General features: G+C 48.3%; 1 protein-coding gene across 1 annotated transcript in view; it reads left to right on the forward strand.

The window, feature by feature from the left end:
- The window catches only part of ATP8A1 (ATPase phospholipid transporting 8A1), a 780,070-nt gene that overhangs the window by 523,431 nt on the left and 229,501 nt on the right, over window positions 1-27,138 (forward strand). The window contains exon 23 of the mRNA XM_086963885.1: window positions 17,514-17,652. Within this exon, the coding sequence (XP_086820011.1) occupies window positions 17,514-17,652 (139 nt within the window). The remainder of the gene's footprint in view (window positions 1-17,513; window positions 17,653-27,138) is intronic.

Here is a 27,138-nt window from a genome sequence, read left to right on the forward strand (position 1 = left end):
TTGACTTACAACCAAACACCATAAGGGTCGTTGGAACGATACATAGCGGTCGCTAGAATAGCGAACGTTGCATATCGGGCCAACTTCTCACAGTCGGTCCCTGGCCGCCGGCATTCTACCTCATCGGCAAGACCGGATTCACCTACTATCCGGGCGGAAATGGATAGCGCAGTGAGAGGAGTGGCCAGGGATACGGCAACCGGTGAAGTTGCGCTGACTGCCTAAGAAGAACTTCGGGGGGAGATCAACATCGCTTTATTGATGTCGCAGGTTTGGGGGCCTAGAGGGGGGAGGGGGGAGCGGGTGGTTGCGTAGTGGCTGGACGTCCACTTCTGTGACTTTCCACAGACTTGTCCGTTATGGACCGGACTGGGACATTGGTTCCACTGGAACAGTTTGGGGGAAGTGGGGTGTTGGGTGGGGGCTGCAGGGGGGCTTAGTTGGGGAGTGGGTGTTTCAGGGAGGGATCCGGGAGTTGGGTGAGGGAAAAGGGGTCGTCCAGTGCACCACGCAGATAATTGCCGCGTTCACAGCCTTTGTTTGCTGTGTCTTGGCTGGATGGGGGCATGGCGCGCCTACGGGGAGAAGGGTGACGGCTGATCAACGCGCTGCGCAGCTAATGGATACGCTGGAGTCTGCCACACATTGCAGGTTGTCTGGCGGAGGACGTTGCATGCCCGCATACCATTTTCTCTTTGCCGTTTTGCTTATGACACCGGGGTCGTTGCCCACGACTTCTGTGGCCTTAGGTCAGGGTAACCGCGTTTTCACACACATAATCCATTATGCCCCCTTACACTTTTAAGGTTGTGACCCTAAATGTCCGGGGTTTGAATAATCCCGTCAAGAGGAGGGTAGTGCTTTCCCTCTTGGAGAATGCTCATGCGGACATATGCCTCCTCCAAGAGACACACCTGCTGCCACAGGACACGCATAGGTTACGCTCACATAAGTTCCCGGTCCAATTCTTCTCCTCCTGCACTACTAAGACTGCGGGGTGGCAATTCTGGTAGCTAGACACTTTCAAGGGGATCATCTCCATAAGTTTGCCGAACAGAAGGGTTGATTGCTAGCACACAGGTTCAGGATAGGGGGACTCACATTCACTATCGGGTCACTCTATAACCCTAATGATCGGCAGGAACGCTTCCTGCAGTCAGCGGTGGAGGATATCACTGACTCGCCAGACAGACATATTATTCTCGGTGGATATTTTAATATGGTCTTTGACTCTACTGTGGACAGATCAGCCCAGCGCTCTCCGCAGGTCGGGGAATTCTCAGCCTGCTGTAAAGCGCGGCTAGCGGAGGTAGACCTTCTGGATCTTTAGCGTCATATGCACCCCACGGATAGGGATTACTCCTATTATTCCCACGCGCATAAGACATATGCAAGGCTGGACCATCTTTTGGTTACGTCTTCGGTGCAGGCTCTGGTCTCAGGGGCGGACATGGGTGTGTTATCTTTATCGGACCACGCTCCAGTGGAGGCCACGCTGTGTCTACCCCCCGCAGCTCATCCTCCGAAGACATGGCGCCTCCGGGATACCCTGTTACATAGGAAAGTCGTGGTGGACCGTATTGAGGTTGCGCTCCAGGACTACTTGGCCCATAATGATAACGCTGACACCACCCGGGCCACACAGTGGGCGGCCCTGAAAGCAGTCCTTCGGGGAGAATTCTTAGCGATCTCTGCGGCCGACAACAAAGAACGACGGGCCAAGAGGGAAGAACTTACTGACAGAGTCCGGGAGCTAGAACTGATACACCGCAGGACGGGGGCACCTAGAATCTGGCGCCAGCTTAAGGAAGCGAGAAAGCTTCTAGCAGCCCTAGATCTGGATCGAGCGGGGTACGCGGCACTCCGGCTGCGCCACGCCTTTTATACAGGGGGAGACCGTTGTGGAAAGCTGTTGGCCAATAGGCTCTGAGTTGCACGTCAGAGCCAGCTAGTGAGGGAGATTATCGACTCTGCAGGGGCAGTGGAAACGGAAGATGCTTGTATCTCAGCCGTGTTCCGCGGGTTTCACGCGAAGCTTTATACCGGCGAACCGCTAGACGAAGCAGCCATGGCCTCCTATCTGGATTCGGTCGCCTTTCTCTCCCTAGATCCTCTGCAAGCGGAACACCTGAATAGGGAGATTAGGATAGAGGAGGTAGTGTCGGCTATTGCTCGACTTAAACACGGCAAGGCTCCGGGCCCAGATGGTTACACCGCGCTCTTTTATAAAACGTTTTGCACGTCGCTAGCCCCTATCCTTACTCGCCTTTTTAACTCATTTGCGGAACCAGGGGCCATCCCACCTGACCTCCTGCGAGCTTCCGTTACGGTCATCCCTAAGCCAGGGAAGGACCTGAAACACTGTGGTTCCTACAGGCCGATATCCCTTTTGAACGTAGACTTAAAACTCTACACGGGGATCCTGGCCAGTCGACTTGCACCTCCCCTACCCGGTCTTATCGACCCTGATCAGGCGGGCTTTGTCCCGGGGAGGCAGACGGTCGAAAATACAAAACGGGTGGTCCACCTGCTGGAGAAGGCCTCCCGGATTCCGGGGGAACGAATGTTGCTAGCAGTGGACGCGGAGAAGGCGTTCGACCGAGTGCATTGGCCCTACCTGGAACGGGTCCTGGAGAAGGCGGGCATAGGGGAAAAGTTCAGCTCCATGATCCTCAACTGCTACAAGGGGCCGACGGCTGTGGTCCACGTGAATGGGTACACTTCTGCGGCCTTTACCATCGAAAGGGGCACTAGGCAGGGATGCCCACTCTCGCCTCTGCTCTTCGCTTTATACATGGAGCCGTTTGCTCAGCGAGTCCGTGACAATCCGGCGGTGGCGGGGATACGGATGGGAGGATTCACGCACGCTATCAGCCTTTATGCTGACAATGTCATCTTCTCATTGGCTACGCCCCGGACGGCCTTACCGGCCTGCATAGAGGAGCTGGCCTCCTTTGGAGCGGTCGCGGGCTTTAAGATGAACATGGGGAAGTCGGTGGCTTTAGATGTCTCCCTGGAGCTGGACACTAGGACCTACCTGCAGAATAGATTCCCCATGCTCTGGTCGTCAGAGGCGATACTCTATCTGGGGATCTTGATAGCCCCCACGTTGCCGGCTATGGTTTCGGCTAACTACTCAGCTCTAGGGGCAAAGATTTGGGAGGAATTGGGTCGATGGAACCGTGGCATCCTTTCTTGGTTGGGCAGGATTGCAGCCATTAAAATGACGGTTTTACCGCAGGTTCCTTATTTATTCAGGGCTCTGCCGCTCCAGCCACCGGCCGGCTGGATCCCACAGCTGCAGTCGGAGGTGGCGCGTTTCATTTGGCAAGGGAAAAAACCCAGAATGCGCAGATCCCTCTCACTTCTGGCTCCCGAGGCGGGGGGGCTGGGAATCCCTGACTTTCGTAAATATTTTCAGGCCGCGCAGCTGCGGTACTTCGTGGAATGGTAAAGATGGGAGTCTGATAAGCATTGGCTCTTCCAGGATCAGGTGGTGGCAGGCAGGCCTCTGCAGGAAGTCCCGTTCTTACGCCGGCCTCACCGACCTAAGAACCTGTACGCCTCTTTTATCACTAGGGTGCCTCTGAGGGTCTGGGATGCCACTTGCATCAAGTATGACCTTACCACGTTCCCGTCGCCGCTCACGCCATTAGTGGACAACCCAGACTTTGCCCCTGGAATGGAAAAAGGGGCGTTCACACACTGGCGGCAGGCGGGGTGCAGAGCTTTGTGCCATATGTACAGCCCTGAAGGAGATGTCCCCTTTCCGCAGTTCCGTCAGGAATTTTCTCTCCCGGAGACTGATCGACATCGCTATATGCAAGCCCGCCACTGGGCTCTTCAACCTCAGGTGAAAGAGACGGCAGATAGACACCTTTCATTGTACGAGAGATGGGTGCTGTCACGTACATCGGATTCGAAACTGATCACGGATCTCTATAGGTTTTTACAACATCCTCCAACGCACTTTTACAACCCGGGGAGAGAACGCTGGGAGCGAGAGCTAGGGAGAACGTTAAGCCCCAAGGAGTGGGAACACATTTCCTATAGAGCGCGCCACTCGGCATATCACATGGGCCTCACCGACACACTGACCAAGGTCTCCACCTACTGGTACTACACACCTGAGCGGATTCACGAGTTTGACCGTAGTAAGGAAGACACGTGTTGGCGAGGGTGCGGGCACAGGGGTACACTCATGCACATTCTATGGGACTGCCCTTTCCTGGCCGCCTATTGGAAGGAGGTGCTGGATGAAATAGACTCTCATTTTGGTATTGAACTCCCGCGCTTTCCTGCATACACCCTGCTGGGACTCCCGAATGGGCTGATGTACCCCCTCAGATCCCGTAGAGGTAGGCAAATAGCCATCGCCCTAGGTTCAGCGGTCCAGAACATTTTGATACATTGGCGCACCACCACAACACCCACCATCACGGGCTGGTTCCATAGGCTGTGGCATGTGCTGGGTATGGAAAAATTGTCCCTCGTGGTGGCAGGGGACATAGCGCGATTTAACGAACTCTGGCAACCATTTCACTCCTTACTGCTCACAGAGTTTAGGGAACTTACCTGTCCCAAATACCTCCGCCTCATGAGGCTCACGAGCCCGGCATCGCCTGACCAGTGACCCGGTACGAGATTCCCTTTCCCCGTGAGAGGCGGCCTTGAGGTACGCTTTGGATGGAGCTTGTGCACTGGATGAGGTGGGGAGGGTGGGGGGGGGCTGGGTTAGGGGAGTTGGAAGTTGGGGTTTGGGGGGTGTTTGCAATAAAATGTTGTGTCATACTGGGACAATGCATTCTTCCTACTGCCGTGTTCGATTAACACATGTGACCTGCGTCTACTAGCCCTTTGCCAGGATCTTGATACTTCCAGCTTCCACAGATTGCATTGTGTATTTGTCTTGGTGTGTCATGCTGAATAAAGTACTTTAAACATAAAACTAAATGAATCTAAGAGACAGTGGTTATGGAAACTTGAGGGGGCTGCAAATGGTGGTAGTGGGAGAATCCGTGGCAGAGGTGGTCATTGGGGGGTGCCAACACACATTGTCGCACAGGGTGCCACCAGTGCTAAAGCCGGCCCTGCTGGAGATCCAACACTTCGTAGAAGTCATATAGAGAGTTACTGGCTTGCAGACAGTGAAAAAGAAATCCCCCGCCCTCTCTGTTTAGCTAAGAGACAGAGACTGGTCAGTTTCAACCTTCCCATTTTATTTATTTATAGAGTTTTATATAGCGCGAACGTGACCCAAGGGTATCGGAGCGTTTCACAGTTACATGAGGTAAATAGTTTACAATACAGTAGGTATAGCAGCATTAGTATATATATGATGCATGTACATGTCTTTCTTAACATTTTCAACAATAACATGTTTAGATCAGCTTAACCTCTCCCATGCTGGTGACAGAACCGCTCCGTCACCAGCCTCGGTCGCGCTGTGCTGGTGACGGAGCGGTTCCATCACAGCCCGCTCGGCAAACCTGTGTGGCGCTGATTTCGCGCCTGCGCTGGACGTTCCACTAATCGGGCGGGCCGTGACGGAGCCGCTCAGTCACAAGCACAACGCGCCCGAGGCTCGTGACGGAGCGGTTCCGTCACGAGCATGGGAGCGCTGCGCGGCCCCCGCTTCCCCCTAGCGCTGCGGCGGATTTGCCGCCGCAGCGAAGGGGTTAATGTACCAAAGGTATAACAGTGGTTCGTATGTTTAACATCACTACTACAAAGATCCATTAATTGTAGAACTGTACAGTCTGAGAAGTCTTTGCAGCTAACTGATGAGTTTATCTTAATTCCGAAATAGTGTATGAAAAGGATATTATTGCCTCCTTACAATGAAGGCTCTGAACTCCGCCAGGGCAGAACAGCAACAAAGGCCACCATAAAAATCATTCATTGTCCTTGTTATCAGTTGTGGATATAAGTTGACTAAGTTCTACAGGCATAAACCCCCTCATCTGCAGAGCAGTAACTCCATCCAGCAATGGGACGAGCAGTGTAAAAGTCCTGTGTATGAGTTACAAACCTGACTGACATTGATTAGTCAGTGCATGTGTGTGTATCCATTAATGCCTTGCAGCAATTCCATCATAACCCTTTACAAAATCTTTGAAAGACAGAGAAGTCCAGCAGTTGGATGATATTTGGGACTTGTAGGGATGTGTTTTCAATGGTGTGAAGAGTAGAACAGAGTTCTTTGACAACTGCTAAACAATGCCAGAATGTAGGGTTGGCGGATCACTTTGGCTGCCCTAGGGCGGTCATTTCAGTATTCAGTTGCCGTGAGGGCACACATGTCATAACTGATTCTGTGCTTTGATAAGAAAGACCACAGAGTGCGTCTCAGCATGTGCAAAGGAAAGTACAGGAGGCAAAATTACTTTAGCCTGTCCCTGTTTCTTTAGAGGGTGGTTGTGCTGTGCTGTAGCTTCAAATACGATTGCCTGGAGGGCTTTGAGTTCTAGGTATGAATAAAGTCTTAAAAGTTGGTAAAGGCAGCCAGAGAAAGAAAATATTGAAAACCTGAAAAAGTCCTTCCAATTAGTTAAATGTAATCTTATTGTTTAAATACCCTTTCTCCCCTGAGAAGATTTCTTTCTTGTTGCTAAGGCGGCCTTCTTAAGATTTTTTGATCATCTGGTGAAATAACGTTGCATCATTTCTTTTCATGTCTTATGCCTTCTTAAAAGCAGCTGGGGATTAATTGCAAATAAATAAATAAATATCTTGCACTGTGAAAATAGCATTTGAGCACACCCTCATGATCAGTGTTATTTCTCTAGGTCTGTGTTGCTACTTGTGATGTGTACAGAGCTCTTTGTTGAGCTTGGTTTGTTCTTTTTTCAATGGAAATGGGGGGTAAACCAGAAGATAGCATAAAGCAGTGCTTAATTTGTAAAAAAAAAAAAAAAATCCTGGTGCTCAAATGTTTTCATAGGAGGCCACCAGCCACTTTCCTGGCTCCACCCACATCCTCCATTGGCTCCACCCACTTCCACCTTTGGCTCCAGTGATACGTACCCAGTAAAGAGGAAGAGAAAGATAGTAAAGCAGAGGCCAAGGTAGAAAGTGGAGATGAAAAAGCACCTTTAAGAGAGCGAGATGATAAGGAAGTCTAGGGGGGGGCAGAAAAAACATGCATTTAGTGGAATTAAAACTAGGTTGTCCTGGTATTTGTCGAACCCCAACATTCACAATAGGCTTATAAGAAAAATGTAAAGGCCTACAAATTCAGTAATATTAGACCAGTATTATTTGGCGCAGCCTAGCCACTTCCTACATTACTACAGTAAAGTCAGGCTCACACTTGCCAACCTTTTTGAAAGGTTTTTAATTAGCACAAACCGCACGCATCACCATCCCAGCCTGGGTATTGCAACTGCAACTTTTTAAACTGTCCACAGACACTTGTACATTTAATCATTCTAAATGAGACTCATTTACAGAATGAATGGCTGTCCTCGATGCCTGGCAGGGTCCGGCTCTGAACAGTCCTGCTACAGACCCTGTGAAGCTGGCATGCTCTGGAATGCTTAGTGACGTGCACCTGTCCCTGTGCCATAACCTTATGCACAGAGGGGGTGGGCACAGAGCACCACAGTGGCCGAATGGGTTGCGGGGGCGAGTTCCTGTGCTCGGTTTGGAGGCCAGGCTGGGCACGAGGTGAAGTCCCAGTGTGGCAGTCCCTCTGCCCACAGTGCTCTCTCTCCGATGCTTCAACCACTCCCTGTGCCCCGGATAGAGCCCACCATCCCTGATCAGCTGGATTAGAGGGAGACCCCAAATAAGGCTAACATGAAGGTATGGCAAGGGATAAAACAGAGCAGGCCCTAGAGGAAGGCCCATGTGGGCATACTAAACGAGGGAGACCCTTAAGGGGCATCGATTACGAGGTCAATAAGGGATATACAGTGAGTAAGAGGGAGACCTCCCAAGAGGGGCCAAGTGGAGGGTATGTGAGTGAGGTCTCTGAGGAAGGGCCCGGATAAATAATGAAGAGCTCTGGTGGAGGGCAGGGAGTATAAGAGGGGCGCTGCAGAGGATAGGAGAGTCCTGAGGAAGACTCAAATAGAGGTGCAGTGAGAGAGCCCTCGGAGGAAAGGAACCATTGCTTTCACAGACGCCCTGCAACTGCTCTGCCCCTCCGTGCTCCCTACGCTCATACCCACAATGTATCCCTCATCTGCACCGACAGAGTCAGCCACTGGGGGCCCTAATCTCCCCCTCAAAGGCCCCACTGAGACATCTGTCCACATTGTGTTTAGGGACTGAGTACTGGGGTATGTGGGCACTGCCTGTGGTACCTCATGGCCTCTGACTTGGTTCAGGTTACTGGGTGTCACCACGCATAATAAAAAGCAGCGTTGGCATTCTTTTTTTATTACTTACTGCGGTCGGTTACTGCTGGTGACACTGCCTTTATTAAGAGGCCTGCTGCTCTGCTGCTTCAATGCACCCGCCTCAACATCATGCTAAGTGCTGCTACTTGTCCACTGCAGTGTGTGTGCAGGCCGTGGTCCACCGTCCGTAGAAGGAAAAATGGTACACACCGTACACGCTGCCCGCCTTAGCCCTCTACCATCATAGAACCAAAGGCAGCCCAATTAGTGGCCTGCCCACCGGCAACACTGAAACTGAAAGCAAATTGATTTGCATAATTGATATGGATTTATTATCGGGCTCGCTGTGCTCTCAGCAGCACTGCACAGCAACACTCTTCTTATCCAGTGTTGGTGTATCTTTCATAGATTCACATGCCTGAATCATTCCCCGTCGCCGAGGCGGGAGTCCCACGGTAAATAAAAAACCTGTGTCAAATGTAGATAACAGTAGTAGGCCCAAAAGAAAAAAGGCCTGAGGCCTAGATCTTAGTAGCCTATCTACATCATTATGCTAAAAGAACCATACTTTGGTCCCAACCAATCAGCTATCAGCACCCTCTAGAACACTCTCGCAGAGCCAGTTCTCCTCAGATTTTCACCGCACGTCGTGTGGAAGGGAGTCTTCCTGAGTGCCACTCAGTCTTTTCTTCAATATGTTCGACAAGAAGGCTTTGTTCAAGCCCTGCTGAACCTGCGACAAGAAGAGAGTCCATGTTTATGATCAACAGAAGGACTGTATCTACTGCCTCTACCTGAAGCATGAGGCAAAAGATTGTAACATTTGCCGTACCTTCCCTTCTAAAACCCTCAGGGATAGGGAGACAAGAGTCCTGTTGTGGCTTAAATCCTCTTCGGCTGAGGAGGATGACAGAGCCCCAACTTCCAGCAAGAGAGCAAGATCACAGGACAGTTTGTCTAGTGAGGGGAGAAAACACCTCAAATCCTCCCACTCTACTTCTGGCCCTTCTCAGAGGTCTCCTTCTACAACCTCTGGGCCTACGCAGTCTCCACAGACTTCTGCTCTCAAGGACTCTCGGAAACAATCTTCTAAAACAGTGAGTAAAAGCTTCTCAAAATATATGGCTTTCACTCTATCTTCGACAATTTCTTTCACTTCTTCTGCTCCTTTGTCAACGGAGACTATTTCTACTTCGTCTATCACATCTCCTATACTGTCAACGAGGATTTCTGTCGTATCTAAGATGACCGTCGTCGAGGAACCGTCGATGAAAACCTCATTGTCGAAGCCATCATCGAAGCATACGTCGATGAAAGCTCCGTCGACGAAACCTCCATCCTCAACGAGAGACGTATCGTCGACGAAGATACAGGTACCTTCTACGACTTCCCCGTCAACAAAGATCCCTGGTCCGTCGACGAGGATTCCATCGACGTCGAGCCCGTCGATGATCCCTTCGACTGTGATTGCGTGTACGGTGCCTACTACAGTGGTTTTACCTGCTCCAACTAAGGCTCTGGTTGCAGTTCCAACTTATTCAACGCCTGTCCCATCTAGGAGCTTTCAGCTCAAAACATTTCAAAGGCATGACTATTGCAATATTTCACCTCTTACTCCGTTGCATCTCCTAGAAACATATGCGCAAGAAGAGGATGATGATTATAAAGACGAGGATGAAAAAGGGCCATTTGGAATAGCTCACCATCCTTCTGAGTAACATATAAAATGTCAAGATGAAAAGGACGAGGAGGAGGATTACAGCAAGCAATTTTACCAGGAGGACATTGTTGTCCCGCATCATAAGGGGTATCATAGGCAAGTTTGCTGGTCTGACACTTGCCATCTTCCTCCAAATCTTATCCAGGACTTACAAGCCATGCTTGCAGATTATAGGCAGCGATTTCCACCACAGCAGGTGATTCCACCACCTCCGCCTGTGACCGTTCCAAATCCTTTACCTCCACCTAAAGCTCCAATCCTAATGCCTCCGAGTACAGAACCTCCTCAAGAACAACCGTCACAACCTCCTCAAGATCCAGACACATCCTTTGAAGAGGAAGCTAAAGAGGGTGAATTACCAGAAAACCCTCATGTTGATCCATGGGATTCATATATTATCCCTATGCCTTCACCACCGATTGCTCTACCATCTGATTCGCCACCAGAGGATATAGGGGGGTTTCACAATCTCATGCAGCGGGCTGCTGCCAGATTTCAGCTCCCTGTTACTGTGGAGCACACCGAATGTTTCCTTCACGATTTTAAAGCGGAAGCTAGGAAGATTACCAGGGCAGTACCTATAATTGATTATATATAAGACGAAGGGGTCTAGATCATGAAAAACCCTGCATCCGTACCTGCGGTACTTCCACAGATAGATAAAAAGTATCGTGCTCCAGCAAATAGCCCAGCTTGTCTCATTGGACACCCTAGACCTGATTCTGTCATCTCTCAAGCTGGCCAGTAACGGTCTAAGAACCCTGCAACACCTATTACGACACCGCCAGACAAGGAGGGACGTCGTCTAGATCTTATTGGAAAAAAGTTTTCAACTTTGGCAGCTGCTTCCATCAGGGCAGCTAATTCCCTAGCCATCATAGGGTGTTACGACCGCCAAATGTGGTCAGATATGGCTGGATTGATTGACCTCATTCCTGAAGACAGAAGGCAGGAGGCACGGAAGATCTTGCTAGAGGGTGAGTGTGCTGCATCTGAAACGATAGATTGCGCCCTGGACATTGCTAACACAAATTTTAAACAGCTAGCTGGACCTGCAGTTCTCAGGCTCCAGGGTTGGCTTAAAGCCACCACCTTCAGACCAGAAGTCCAGACAAAGATATTGAACATGGCCTACGATGGCGAATCGTTGTTTGGATAACATATCGATGAAGCCCTCCAAGCAATAAAGACCGATACGGACACAGCAAGATCTTTGGGTTCCTTACAATGCAAACTTGGAACATTCAGAGGTGCTGAGGGACGTGGTTATTCCTCTAGAGGAGGTTACCAACAACAGAACAGGCAGTATCAGCCCCAATATAGGTAGAACTACCAATCATCGTACCGCCAAACCAATACGGCTGGTTTCTCTCTCCAGGGGGGTCAAAAGCGATCCCACAACCAAGGGAGAGACTCTGGCAGAAAGCAGTGATCTCAGCAGGGCGCCAATCACACTTCTTCCCCTTCCTGTGGGCGCAAAAATGTCAACGTTTGTGGACAAGTGGCGAGAAATTACCTCTGATCAATGGGTTCTAGACCTGGTGGAAAACGGGCATACCCTTGAATTTGTCACCAAGCCACCTACCACTCAGCCCAAGGGACCCACTCACCTTCGTCTTCACTTATTGTTCATAGAAGCTTTTACAATGCTCCTCAAGAATGCAACAGAGACCGACAGGTTTCTATTCTCGTTTTTTCCTGATAAAAAAGAAATCCGGGAATGGTGACCGATCCTCGACCTTAGCAACCTGAACAGATTCCTCAAAGAACAGGGATTTCGCATGGTCACCCTCTCAGAGATTCTAGATTGCCTAAACGAGGGAGATTTTATGGCCTCTCTGGACATGGAAGACGCTTACTTCCACATCCCAATCAATCCCAAACATCGCAAGTATCTCGCTTCACTGTGGCTGGCTCCCATTATCAGTTCAAAGTACTCCCGTTTGGACTAAAATCTGCTCCAAGGATCTTCACGAAATGCCTAGCTCCTGTAGCAGCTGCATTACGATCCTGGGGAATCCAGGTATTCCCGTACTTGGACGATTGGTTAATCAATGGTCCTTCGAAGCAAGCGGTCAGGACTGCCATTACAACGTGTCTCCATCTCTTCAACTCTCTGGGGCTAACTGTGAACAAAAGCAAATCCCACTTACGTCCGATGCAAGTCCTTCCTTTCCTTGGAGCTCGTCTGGACACGGTCCATTGCAAGGCATTCTTTAAAAAAATTTTTTTAAATTTTTGGTAAACCTTTATTATACTTAAAGCAATACAATCGCGGGCAAGCAAAGCGCCAAGATCAAAAACATACGTCATTACATCTCCAAATTGCCCCATTGTAGCTCAGGATAATGTTCGTATTATCAAATACCAGGATGGATGAGGTTTCTTTTTTCTTTTGGGATTCTAAGGAACAGGAACAATAGCGAGCAATCTTTTCAAAGTGTACAGCCAATTATCAGATCTTACAGAGGCGATCAACTGGACAGTTAAAGTGGGAGTAGGGGCGAAATAAGCAATACTGAACAGCCATAAGCGCAGTCTCCATGCAGAACAAACCAGTGCCCCCCCCCACAAGAACTGAATACGCCATAGAATTCCCGAAGAAGAAAACAGAAAAGTGCAAAGGAAAGGGCCATAGAATCAAGAAGAAACAAGAAGATACACAGTACCCAGCCCCCCACCCCCCACCCCCCGCCCCGCACCCCTGCAGAAGGCCATGGCCTATCCCCCCAGCAGTGTGCCCGTCACCCTAATAGGAGACCCGAAATATAGTTAGAGAAGAAGTGAAAAAAGAAGAAAAGATGGAGGAGGAAGACAACCAACATGTATATTCTCAGCCGCCCACCCCCCGACCCCGCAACGGATGAGATACCAACGTTTAACTCAGTCAATGTCCCGCTTGTCCCTCATAGTCCCAGCAATGTGAGCATCAGCAATCCAGAAAACGTCCTCAGCCTTGCCCCCTGCGATCAAGTGCGTCAACGGAGTCCAGCCGTCCAGCCGCCATCGTGGATGAAAGAGGCGACCGGGATGGCCATAACAGAATAGGAAGCTGTCCACCAAAGTCTACCCAGACCAACGCTGATACAAAAAAGATCAACGCAAAGCAGTAATCCCCCAAAGGCAGCGGGCCAGTCCGATAACACCAGCTCCAAGAAAGGATGAAGAGTCACGCCATCAGACCACAAAGGAGTTGCCGGACATGGCATCCGAGGACGATTCCCCAAGCAGTGCACGAGTCCACGAACACCAGACCTCTTTCGGACCATTGCGGTCAGCACCGTGGCGGAGTCAAAATCTCGGTCTTCCAACGCCTCCGTATGTACCTGGGTAGGCAGTTCACTGCGGTAGGGTGCAGGGTGTGGCGTAGTGCCCCGCACTTGAGGACAGCCACGGCCAGTCGAGGTCACATCAGGAGCAATAGCATCTAACCGGCTCCCCAGATCCTGGGCATTATCATGAAGGGCAGCTCGTATAGCACCTAGAGCGCCCAGAAGATCGCAGATCCCCAGCGGTGCCTCAGGAAGAGAGGAAGCAGCATTTCTCGTCACCCGAGGCTCACGGGCGTGTAGCAGTTCTTGAGGCCGGTTGTCATCATCCCATGCTACCAGCAGAGCACCCCGCCGACACTCTGCAAAGTACAGCCGGGCTGGAGGCACAGGGGCAGCAGACTGCATTGCGTCACCACACACAGCGCCGATACAATGTCGGCAATTACCTGGACTCCCAGTCGCGGTTCAGGGTCTCCAGTTCCAAGCACCGAATGCGCAATGTACAAAATGGCTCCCACCACAGCGCAGAGAAAGACAAAGGAACTGTCCGGGCCGTCCACAAACGGGGAAAAGATACAATGTAACTCCCTCATCTGCAATATTTCCAAGCGTGCAAAATCGCAGGGCGGAATGAAGCACTGCAGCGGGAAGCGCAGCGCGACAGTCTCTCTCCGGCCGATCGACTCCGCCCCGTCTTCGATGGCCGCTGTTGTTGTGGCCGGGGCTGACCGTCCCTCACACACAAAGACCCGGTCTCACTGCCATTAAGGGCCGGGGAAGAAGCGAGGACGTTTCACCACCGGTACCGCTAGGAACAAGCCGGGAAACACACCATTAGAATCGGAATCGCATCCCCGTTCCAAAAACTTGGCTCAAGTGCAGGATAGATTGCAGGATGCTGGGGGAAAGCGAGAAGGTCGGCGGAGCCAAGAGTCTAGGCGGCCATCGTGGTTGCAGGCTAGGCTCCTCCCCCTGCAAGGCATTTTTATCTCAAGAAAGACAGCTTCATCTTCAGAAGCTAGCCCTTCAGGTCTCAAAAAGAAAGTCAGTTTCGGTTTGCATGTTCTCCTCACTCCTGGGGATGTGCTTTTCGACCATAAACCTCATCCCCTTGGCTTGACTCAGAATGAGACCTCTGCAAGAGGAATTGAACCTTCAGTGGCAGCAAGCTGTAGGATCCTTCAGCGACATCATCAAAGTCACACAGCGCATGGTAGACGCTCTACATTGGTGGTCACAGATAACCAGTTTGGCACAAGGACTCACGTTCATACAAAATGTCTCAGATTTTGTTCTTACCACAGATGCCTCCATGGAAGGATGGGCAGGACATCTCCAGGTTTTGCAAATACAAGGCAAGTGGTCTCAACAGCACAAACAACAGCATATCAACAGCCTAGAATTGGAAGCAATTTTTCTATCCCTGCAAGCTTTCCTTCCAAGGATTGCGGGCTCGTCAGTGCTGGTTCAGACAGACAATACCACCAGCATGTTTTATGTGAACAAGCAAGGAGGGACAAGATCATCAACTTTGTCAAGAGAGGGTCAAGAATTGTGGGAATGGGTGACATTCCACAACATAACCCTCAAGGCAGAGCATGTCAGAAGCCTCAACAATACCCTGGCGGACACGCTCGGCAGATCCCTCTCAGAGTGTCACGAGTGGGAACTAAAGCACATTCAAATCAACAGAGTATTCCAGACATGGGTCAAGCCGACTTTGGACTTGTTCGCAACAAAACTCAACAAGAAATGCCGATATTACACCAGCAGATATCCGCAACAGGGATCAAGGGGGAATGCCCTGTCCATGCGATGGTCAGGGATTTGTGCTTACGCTCCCCCCTCCCCCGATACCTCTAACTCCGAGGGTGTTACACAAGATGAAATGGAAGAGCTGCCGTCTCATCCTTATTGCACCTTGATGGCCACGTTAGTACTGGTTCCAAGAACTTCTATTACTGTCCCAGGACCAGACGATCCGTCTTCTTCCAACACCCACAATGCTCTCGAGAAACAAGGGACACGTGGTTCACCCACATCCTCAGTCCTTAAAATTACATGCATGGCTCCTGATTTCCTAGAATTCAAGGACCTTGACATCCCTCAGGATTGTCGTGGCATCTTAACTAACTCACGAGCTCAGAGCACAATTAAGACTGATCGTCTTAAATGGAAAAGGTTTTGCTGTTGGTGTGAGAATAACAAAGGTCATCCGACAGAAGCTGCAAAACAAATTCTTCCCTATCTAATGCATCTAGCTAGGTCTGGACTCACTTTTTCATCAGTTAAAGTTCATCTAGCCGAAAAAGTGCTAAGCTGCCTTCCTTATGTTCATCCTCATTAATCCAACAGTTCATGAGAGGTCTTTTTCTAGCCTTTCCTCTGGTACGACCCCGTCCACCAAAGTAGGAACTAACACCGTCCTCACACAGTTGATGAAACATCAGTTCGAGCCCATCCACAAGGCAGAACTCAAATTTCTCACACGGAAAGTCGCTTTGCTTCTAGCTCTAACATCTGCCAGAAGAGTGAGTGAAATTCAGGCTTTCACAGTAAAGGAGCCGTATTACATTTCTCTCAGGATTATGTGACCCTCTGGACTAATCCTACATTTATACCTAAAGTGCTGTCACAGTTTCACCTCAATGAGCCGTTGAGGTTACGGACTTTCTTTCCAAATCCGTCTACACCAGCAGAAAGAGCATTACATTCTCTTGACATCAAGAGGTGTTTAAAATTCTATCTACAAAGAACAAACACCTTTAGAAAATCCGACCAATTGATTGTGGCATACGGACAAGCTACTCTGGGAACTGCAGTCACTAAGGCCACAATTGCCAGATGGATAGCTTCTACAATCCATTCCTGTCATGACAAGGCTAACAGGCCATTGCTACGGAAGGTCAAGGCCCACTCCACAAGAACTGTGGCAGCGTCAACAGCGTTGTTTGCTGGAGTGACTCTAGAAAATATCTGTCATGCTGCGACATGGAAAAATGTCCACACTTTCACGAGACATTACCGCCTTCAATCTACTTGTCAAGAGGATTCGGCAGTTGGATAGGCTGTTCTACGCCACCTTTTTCTTTGACAACAGTTTCAGGTACCCTTCGGTTTCTTAAATATTATCTTTGGTCGTCATTGTTCATGATATATAGCTATATAATATGTGCATAGGCATACATATCCATGTATTGGCGTTAATATGCATGTCTCTTTATTTCTTATAGCTCATGTTTTAACTTTGAAGTTTCGCTATTTCATGCCTCTATTTAAACATTTTGGATGCAACTGGGAGTTTATCAGCACAAGTCTCCCACCATCTTGCTACTCTGATTCAGGCATGTGAATCTATGAAAAATACCCCAATACTGGATAAGAAAACAAGTTACTTGCCTGTAACTACAGTTATCCAGTATTGGTATCTTTCATAGATTTACCTACACCCACCCTCCTCCCCGGAGAGTCAGTTCTCTGTTTTGGGATACTTATTTCCCACTTGTGCTAACGAAAATCTGAGGAGAACTGGCTCTGCAGAAAGTGTTCTAGAGGGTGCTGATAGCTGATTGGTGCTGATAGCTGATTGGTTGGGACCAAAGTTTGGTTCTTTTACCATAATGATGTAGATAGACTACTAAGATCTAGGCCTTAGGCCTTTTTTCTTTTGGGCCTATTACTGATATCTACCTTAGTCACTGCCTTTTTATTTACCGGTGGACTCCCGCCTCGGCGACGGGGAATGATTCAGGCATGTGAATCTATGAAAGATACCAATACTGGATAACTGTAGTTACAGGTAAGTAACTTGTTTTCTTCTTCACCGAAGGACTCTGGAGACTGTCTGAGACTGTAACAGAATGTGAACAACACTGCAGTAGGCCGGCAATTATATTTAATTTACTTTGACATATGACATTCAGTGATGTAAGTTGGCAGTGGCAGTGTAGACCCGGCCCTTGTATGCTAAGCACCGGAAACCACAGGCACAAATTAGGCGCTGGTATAAAGAGATGTAAACGCGTTCAGAGAAAACGTCAGTAACCTATTATTTGTAGACACTGTACTCGCAGGTCAGGTAATACTAGTTAATGCTCCTGAAAGGCTGTATGAAGCCCCTGTCAATTACAAATGTGACATGACAATTCATCAGTCCAATATATCTTTTTCTTTCAGAATTTACAGCTGCTTGGTGCCACTGCCATTGAAGACAAGCTACAGCAAAACGTCCCGGAGACTATAGAAACTCTGATGAAAGCTGACATTAAAATTTGGATCCTTACAGGGGACAAACAGGAAACTGCTATTAACATAGGTATGTCAGTATGTTATGTGCTGGATTTGTGTCTCGTAAACATATCCTAGTCACTGATTTTGTAGTGGATAGACCTTAGGGATTAATCGAGTCCATTATCATTTAAGTGGGAAAAGTGTTTATTTGGACATAATAAATGTGCAAGGGAAGTCTTTATTGACTTGACTATCCAAGATCTTTACCATAGCAGAGCAATTACAGTGTTTATCCCCAGAAATCTCCGTATCACACTGCTCTCAATTTAAAAATCTAAAATGTCACGAGACAACCTGCTTTGGCATAAGCAATGTGATACTGTACACCTGTATTTTACTTTCAGTTCCAAACTCTAGATAACTACAAGTCACATTCAACCATAACTCAAAAACAAACCATGTTCAACTAGTTGAAGGAAAAGATGAACATGCTTATTAAATTTAATAAGCTGCTAGAGTGATGGTGACACCAGACTTGATAATTAGAATGATTTATTAAGTGCTCTGAAAAAATGTCCTCTCTAGTATAAACACAAACTAAAATGTTGTAATATGTGGATGATTAAAGAAATACATCTATATACAACAATATAATTAAAAAGATCAAATTGACCAGTGACCAAGAGTCTAAAGTCATACTGGGACAAACCACCTGAGTGAGCCTACACCAATTAGTATTGTCCTATATACACAAGTTGCTTCACTCTACTGAATGATGCTTCTTCTCTGACACTCCTGGTCCCTCAGAACCAAACAGGTCACACTGTTATAGAGGCCAGCCCTGATTGTGAGCTAGCTGACTATAATTTGAAGCCTTTGCCTGCTGACTCAGCTCTGGATACTTTTGTTTTTCCAATTATAGTTAGTCAGAAGAGCAGCAGTAGGCGTGTAGCCGGAGAGAACTAGACGGTGCACTTGGCCAACTGAGTCTGCTCTCAAAGATGCAATGCCAGCTGATGAATTGGTACTTTTGCTGCTCTTTTATTTATACTTCATTATTGAGCTACATTTTTTAGGTCTCACTAGAGTCAGCACATGCGCTGTCTTGCGAGACATTTAGTAGCTGCTTCAAAAATACTACCTTGCCGGCCACCAGCTTGCTAGAACGCGCACAAGCGCGCGCGACACGCACAGCACTTTTTCCGGGCGCGCGCGCGAGTGCGCACAACTTGCGTTTTTTTAATTTTATTTCACGGCCGCGCTGCGTTATTTTTACGGTTGCGCAGCCAATGCTGTCACAGCTATGTCACTTCCCATCCTAAACTACCTTTTCACGAGCCTCTCGTTCCCACAGATATTCTCCCTTTTCTTCGTCCAGTCACATACCCCTTAATCTCCCAATACAACATCCGGCATTTGCCATTCAGTCTACCTTCAAACTCCACCCAAATTACTCCAGTTCCCAACCCAACACCACCCTTACTTTACGTTTCCTGGCTATAGCCTGTCCGCTGATTTCATGATCTAAAATAATCCACCAGTCAGTAAGTCTGCTCCATTCAATAACAGTGTCCCCTACATTTCCCCTCAAGTCACGGCACTAGAATACACCTCTCAGTTAACCACAGCATCCCTCAGGGCCACCACATCAACGTTCAGGGCCAGCACAGCATCCCTCAGGGCCACCACAGCATCACTCGGGGCCACCACAGCATCACTCGGGGCCACCACAGCATCACTCGGGGCCACCACAGCATCACTCGGGGCCACCACAGCATCAATCGGGGCCACCACAGCATCACTCAGGGCCACCACAGCATCACTCAGGGCCACTGCAGCATCCCTCAGGGCCACTGCAGCATCCCTCAGGGCCACCGCAGCATCACTCGTGGCCAACGCAGCATCACTCGTGGCCAACGCAGCATCACTCGTGGCCACCGCAGCATCACTCGTGGCCACCGCAGCATCACTCGTGGCCACCGCAGCATCACTCGTGGCCACCGCAGCATCACTCGTGGCCACCGCAGCATCACTCGTGGCCACCGCAGCATCACTCGTGGCCACCGCAGCATCACTCGTGGCCACCACAGCATCACTCAGGGCAACCACAGCATCACTCAGCTCCACCACAGCAACACTCAGTTCCACCAAAGCATCACTCACGGCCAACACAGCATCACTCACGGCCAACACAGCATCACTCACGGCCACCACAGCATCACTCAGCACCACCACAGCATCACTCAGCACCACCACAGCATCACTCAGCACCACCACAGCTTCACTCAGCACCACCACAGCTTCACTCAGCACCACCACAGCTTCACTCACCACCACCACAGCTTCAGTCACCACCACCACAGCTTCACTCAGCAACACCACAGCTTCACTCTGCACCACCACAACATCACTCAACACCACATCAGTATCACTCAGCATCGCCTTTGCAATAGTACACCACCACATCATCATCACTCAGCAAGGTATAAGTATAATTCAGCACCGTCTCAGCACCAGTCACCACCACCACCATCACCTCAACATCACTTAACACCACCTCAGCCTGTTCTCAGAATCTGCCATCTGTTGATTCTCGCCTAGTGTCTGGTAGCTGCTAGTTTTATAATACAGCTACTAGTTCACAACCTTCAACCTCCAATTGTTTATGCCCCCTCAAAAAGAAATTAAACAATCAACCATTGGAATAGGGAAAAACAAGTTGCCAGCATTGCAATAACAAAAGAAAAACGAGGAACTGTTTTATTGTACATATTTTTTTTAATAGGGTCGTTCTGTTGGACAGAATGCTTTCTTGGTTATATATACGGTAACAAAAATGCTTCTGGCACTTTTTTATTACAACTATTCAGCATGCTGCACAGCAGCCACATTTCTCTACAGCACAGCTTAAACACATTGGCAAAGTCCATAGCTCTGCCTAAACACTTATAAGGCCCCAAAGGCGAGACCTATTGGCTATGCCAATGCTTATTCTTCTGGACTCATGGCCTCTGGTGTTTTTCCACCTGGGTCACCTCGTAAGCACTGCACTGAAAAAGCAAAGTAATCAAATGACGTCAGCCCACCAGCAGATGACTTGGGGAATCGTCCAATCACTCACTTTACACGTATGAAAAGGTTGATTCCTCGACCACAAGTAAAACATCGCATTGAAATGACCAGGGCAGTGATGTTTCTGAGAAGTGATTATTCTGACAGCATTTCTGCTGTAGATATAACAAATAATTACAGAGTCTCTTGGTGGTACAGTGGGTAAAATTCAAGTTACTTTGCATCCAATTCAAGAGAGGGTACGTCAGAGGTCCAAAATACTTCAAGCTGTATTTTTTTTTTTATTTAATGCGATTTTATATAGCGCAAACTTTACCCGAAGGTGTCAGAGCGCTTTACATAAGAACCAGTTGCAAAACATAAGGACTTAGGATTACATGTGTTACATAAAAGATACACACAGAAAAGAATTGCAAATGTACAAGATGTAAAGTCACACAAAGAAGAGACTGGTGATTATAATTATCTCTATATATATAGGGAAGGGATACGAATGGATATACTCTAAGAGTCAAATAGGAATGGTAGAGAGTACAAAGGTCTACTGCATATACTAGTGATTAAAGTTATCTCTATATACATAGGGAAGGGATACGAATGGATATGCTCTAAGAGTCACATAGGAATGGGAGAGAGTACAAAGGTCTACTGCATATACTAGTGATTAGAGTTATCTCTATATACAGAAAAGCAGAATTCCATTAAGTGGGGTCGGAGGGGGAATGCAGTCACAGCACCAAGGGAGGGACAGAGAAGGGCAGGAAAGTGAGACAAACGAGAGAGGGAAGCAGATAGTAATGAGTAAGACAGTGAGGAGTGTGTCAGAGGCAACAGGAGATACAAAAGAAAGGTCGCTGGGACAGAGGGAGAGGTCAGAGATCGCTAAAATGGTGCAGGAGAAAGGTAGAAGAAGAAGCGAGTCATAAAAAGAAAATGGCGGGGAGCATAAAGGTCCAAGCCCGAAAGTCCAGGAAGAGGGCTGCCATAGCCAGCACGTCCGGGGGAGAAAGGCAGTCTGCACCAAAGTCACAGCCTCATCGTCCTTGAGGAGCTGGGGCAGAGGAGTTCAATCCAGAGACCAGGGGTCAGGGAAGAAAGACCACAGGCGCCAAGGCAGCTGATCACAGAACGGGAGGCAGCAAAGTCTAAAACAAAGTTCAAAGGGAAGGAGGAGGGGGCCTCTCACCAGAGCCCAGTTAAACACGCTGTGGGTGGTGGCGTTGTGCGTGGGGGGCTCAGCGGCAGCCAAAAGCAGGCTCTCGGTGTTCCGACAGACAACCAAGAACCAACCCGGTGAGCCCCGGAGCTTCTCCGCAGAAAATGGCGCTTACCCGGGCGCTGAGCTGTTGGTGGTGGAGGAGAGAAGTTGTCACTTGCATCCACTGCTGTCCCGCTTTGCCCGGTTCGTAGCCGGAGCTGAGAGCCTCCTCTGCTGATGTCTGAGAGAGCTTGGGGGTCCTGCATCGGGCCTCCGGACCTGAGCTCCGATGTCTGGGAGGGCTGGGGGTCCTGCATCGAGCCTCCGGAAGACCCTCCATTATAGAGAATCCTTTTCTCCATGACTATGGAAGTGTGAGGGTCTCAGTGACAGGCAGAGGTGTGTGATGGTCTCAGTGACAGGCAGGGCTGTGTGTGGGGGGTTCCTCCAGGTCTGGATTGAGGTGCACTGGCAGAGCTGTGCTGGACCCATCAGTGCACACAGGGGCCCCTCCAGTTCAGGACTGGGGCGCTCCTGCAGGGCTGTGCCGGGAGTCCGCAGAGGCAGCGCCTCCTCAGGGCCCCATGGGGTCATCGTCCCCCCCGGCTCTCAGCAGTCCATGTGTGCGGGCCCCGGCCTCAATCCCGTTCTCCGAGGGCTTGCATGCCTCCGGCTGCGCTCTCGCTGGCTCTCTCCCCCGCTCCCTCCCTCCCAGGCCCTGCCTCCGCTCCGGCGGCTCCTTCCTGTATTACTAACTGCAGCTTGAGATCCAGCTAGGCAGATCCACCCAGGCAGTCCTGATTTCATCACAAGAAGCATGGAGGGAGAACAATCCAGATGATGGAAGCACAACAGTGAAACTTTCTGCGACATGAAAAGAACCTTCTAACAAATCTATCATCAATTAAAAAAAAAAAAGGAAATTCTGCTTGTTCAAGGAGGCTTTCCCCTTCTACATCGAATCTTCTTTTGCACTCACACCTCTAGAACAAGCTTTGACAAAGTTAATAGTTCTTGACTGTGACTCCTGTTTGCTTTGCCAGTACTTATTCCGCCCCCCCTCACCCCACCTTCCCCCCCCCTCCCAATGGTTGTTGTGCATGCAGGTATGAGGGCCGTTTTGGAATGATTTTACCTTTGTTTTGTGCACACACAGTAGTGGTCAAGTTGTGGAGGGTTTATATCCATTTAAAGATTGCTAATGCTATCTGCTGATACCTCAGCAGACAACGATAAGAAGGAGACAGGACTGAGGGGGCCAGACAGTGCAGGAGGGTTAACAATGGTTAAAGAGAGCAGGCTGGAGCATGGAGTGACTTTCAAAGAGAGAGAAAATATTCCTCATGCACTGCAATGCAAGGATCTGGTATCAGCGGAAGAATACAACTCATTCAATTAAAACGCGGTGACACCGAAACTTTCTATGTGGGACAAAAACAAGAATATAGAGGAAAGCCATTGATTCAGGAGCAGGTAATGGAGTTTGACACGAAAAGCCATTGAATCATAGCTAATCGGCGGACACAAAGCCCACACGGTCTGTAGTGGATACAGTAGATCTGTTTGGCAACAGACCCCTTTAACTAAAAATGAACAGATGCACAAATGGCTTTTAACTAATACCCTTCCTTAATTAAACATCAGGGGATTCCTGATCCACAATCATGTGTTGCATCTCATTCCAGAAGGAGACTGGTTTTATTCATGATTTTCACGTTAAGCTGGAGCAGAGCTACAAAGTGACTTAAAATAAATTAGCAAAAGCCATCACTCTCCAATTACAAACGTACATTTAATCTAACAAATGTTTCTGATAGTTGAAGTTGAGCTCAGACCCAACAGAGGGAGGACCGAGACAACACTGCTTGGCTTAGTTGTTTGTAATGAATATGCTGTAAAGTGGCAACCCTACTCTGTTGATGTTGCTGAACAGATCAACAGGTTTTTACATTCTAGAACACACTATCCTGATCTTAAGAATGAGAAAGATTGTTGGAAGTGGCAGAGAGATGGCTGGGTCCTTCCTGGGGAACAGACGGTCAGGAATGTCTTTGGCAAAAAGGATGTCAACAATAGGTGGGGTTAAATAAACTGTGCAGTGCTCATTTTTATCACTAGTACTTTTCTTCTTATATTTGCGAAGCTACTGCGTGATGTTTTCCTTGCACTACGGGTTGGTTGTCAAAAGTATGCAGATGGCAGTCAAGTTGCCTTCAAACTCTCAGATGATCCTGAAAATGTCAAGGACGAGCACAAGACTACTGAGCTGATCAAGGAGTGCCCAGCCCTGAAATATCTACATTTGCATAAATCCAAAATAGAATTCCTTGATTAGCCTAGGTGCCTACTAAAAAATGGTCATGCCAATTGCCCCACTTGAAAGTTTTAATTAAGTATTCCTTAATGGAAATGTGATAACATTATGAGTATTTAGTGAATTCAGAATTTTCTGAAACCTGAACCTGAGGCCACAATGTTTGCACTCATGTGGTGCGAGTTGTGGATTGGCTACTATCCTGGACACAGACTAAGGTGTCAAGTTAACATGGGCGGCTTGGCCTGATATTGAAATTATCCAGGGTGTGTAATTGAACGGGACCCGAAGCATATATGGTATATTTCCATATGGTGAACTACAGTTTCACAAGACGCATATCATGGTATATTAGCTGTACAAAATCGGAACACCCTGAAGAAGTTCACAGTGATGATCTAAATGCGTTGACTGTGTTGTTTTTCTGGAACATTTGGATTTATATGTCTACTGTACAAGTACAATTAGGAAGATATTTAACATTCTACATTTTGATTTTGATTCTTTCACATTATTATTTACTGTAGATGAACCACTATATGTATTTTTCTTTAAGTATAGGAGAGGTATCTGGTTTAGGAACAGCTAATGCCCTGTTATGTAGTGTTATTTAAAGAGGTGAGTCTCAGACTCGTGCTTCGGGGCAGTCCTAATGGATACGGGGATGTTGTTCCAGGTCCTGGATTCGTAGATGGAAAAGGCCTGCTACCTTGTTATTCCTCTTTTTACTCTTGTTAGTCTGCAGACTGATGGGGCCTGATTCACAAGGGGACGTAGGACTTGTAAACTTATGAGTGTGGAGTCTCTGTATTTGTGGCGTTATGTTCTCACTCACGAGCATTGTCCGTGCTGCAGTGCTCAGTGCGGAGACTCTGCACAGAGTGCGGAGGCTCAGCACTATAACTTTACGAGTCATAAGTCCCTTTGTGAATAGGGCCCATGGTGTCCTGTCGGAGGGTGTGTCCAGAACCACCATAGATGGTTAGCTTGTCTGGTATCACCATCCAGATGTGAAAGTACTGGGGCGTCAACAACAGTTCTTAAGTCATATTCTGGAAGAAACAGTTTTGCTTTCTTTAGAAGAGAGAGCTGGTACCAGGCCATCTTTGTTTTTTGGTGATGTCCTTCCATGAGGGCAAGGCTGGTGTCCAGGGTGAATCCAAGTGACTTGCCATTCATTTTAAGTTGGGGGTCGAAGCCATCAATATTCCTGTCATTGAGCCTGGTTTGTACTGTTCCTTGTTTGCTGCTCTTGGCAAATAACAGGAATTCTGCGTTGGTTGGATTGAGTTTCAGGAAGGCGCTTTAAATCCAGATCTGGATGATGTGCAGCAGTGTTTGAGTCATTGGATATCTGAAGCTGAGGAAACTTTCAAACAGAGTTTTTGTATCCTCTGCATTTTGGTGAATCTTGTTGCTGTTATATGTATTTAGAGCACAAAGCATCTCCATGTGAAGGTTGAAGATGAAAGGAGACAATATGTAGCCCTAGGGACTCCTCAGGTGATAGGGATCTATTGGGATCAGGAGGTAACCGTGTGAAGAAACTGGTGTCATTTGGAAAGGTAGGGGGAGTGCAATGGAAGGACATTGCCAATGAATCCCATTTGAGACTCCGGGGTACGTATGAGGATGTGATGGTCACTGGGTCGAAGGCATCTTCAAACAATATTAGGAGGCAGATTCACCTACACTTGTGGTCAGTAGGGCACCGTCTATGATGTGTACGGTAGCGGTCTCCGTACTGCAGCTTGATCTGAAGCCAGACTGATAGTAAGGCAGAATATGGTTATCATTGATGTGATCTTGGGGTAGAATATAGACTTCTTTCTCAGTGATCTTGCCAATGAATGATAAGTGAGTGTTGGGCCAGTAGTTTACAAGGTCAGCAGGCTCTAGTGTAGGTTACTTTCGAGGCATTAGAATCTGGTCTGTCTTGAGAACCTCTGGGAAGATGCCTTTAGTGAGGGAGGCATTGCAATTGTGAGTAGGGGTGAGTGAGCATCTCCAGAGAGAGCTTTCTTGAAGGACAAGGATAAAACATAGTCATCATAAGAGTGGCTGTGAGTATGTTGGTGAGATCTGCGAGAGACAGGGCTAAGATGTCTGACCATAAGGGATTCTATGGGAAGGGGTAGTAGTAAGAGATGAAGCAGGCTTGGTTTTGTTGATATGCTGCTGGGTGCTCTGTATTTTTTGACTGCAGAAGAGATTGATGGCATTTGACTTTTCTATGGACTGAGGAATAGGTGGGTCTAGCAGGGGGTTAATACAATGCTGGATTGTCTTGAAACACGTTCTGCTCTCCATTATAGTTGACAAGGTTACTTGCCCTTCTTAATACCCAGTTGGAGTCAGCAATCATGTTCAGCTCAATTAAAACTGGAACTATAAGTTGCCAGGGTTACGTGACGGGGGTCCCATGTCTCCTATTTTAGTCACCATATTGAGAGAACCTTTAGCAATTGAATCAAGCAGACTGCTTAATATTTCAACAAATAAACTTGACCACAAAACTCCATATTCTTGCAGACAGTATCTTGCTGTTTCTAAAGTCTGATGGAAACATTATCCATCATGTCTTCCATCAATTTACAAAGTTCTCAGCTCTAGGAGGATATAAAATCAACCATCAGAAAACAGAAACAATCTGTTTTAATACATCTAGGATTTAGTTGCCTGTTGATGGCTCCTGTCTCTTTGGAGACAACTTGGACTCTGCACTAGAATGCTTCAGGAACAGCATAGCTACGGCCATGACCCCTTGCCAACCCCAGTCTGACTTTCGCTGATTTCATGGCCACGAAAGGGGCTTTCAGCCTCATCTCGAACCGCTAGGCCACCACATCATGCAAGATGTCTCTGCGTGCCCAAGGTCGCAATACCCACAGACCACGTGGGCCAGGTAGCCAGATGTTAGGTCAGTCCACCACAGCAGCTGCAGCTCCAAGTCTCTTTCATTTGCCCTCCAACAATAATGGGCACCC

This window comes from Lissotriton vulgaris, chromosome 3_1 (genome assembly GCF_964263255.1).
Source record: "Lissotriton vulgaris chromosome 3_1, aLisVul1.2, whole genome shotgun sequence".
In the NCBI taxonomy this organism is placed as follows: domain Eukaryota; kingdom Metazoa; phylum Chordata; class Amphibia; order Caudata; family Salamandridae; genus Lissotriton; species Lissotriton vulgaris.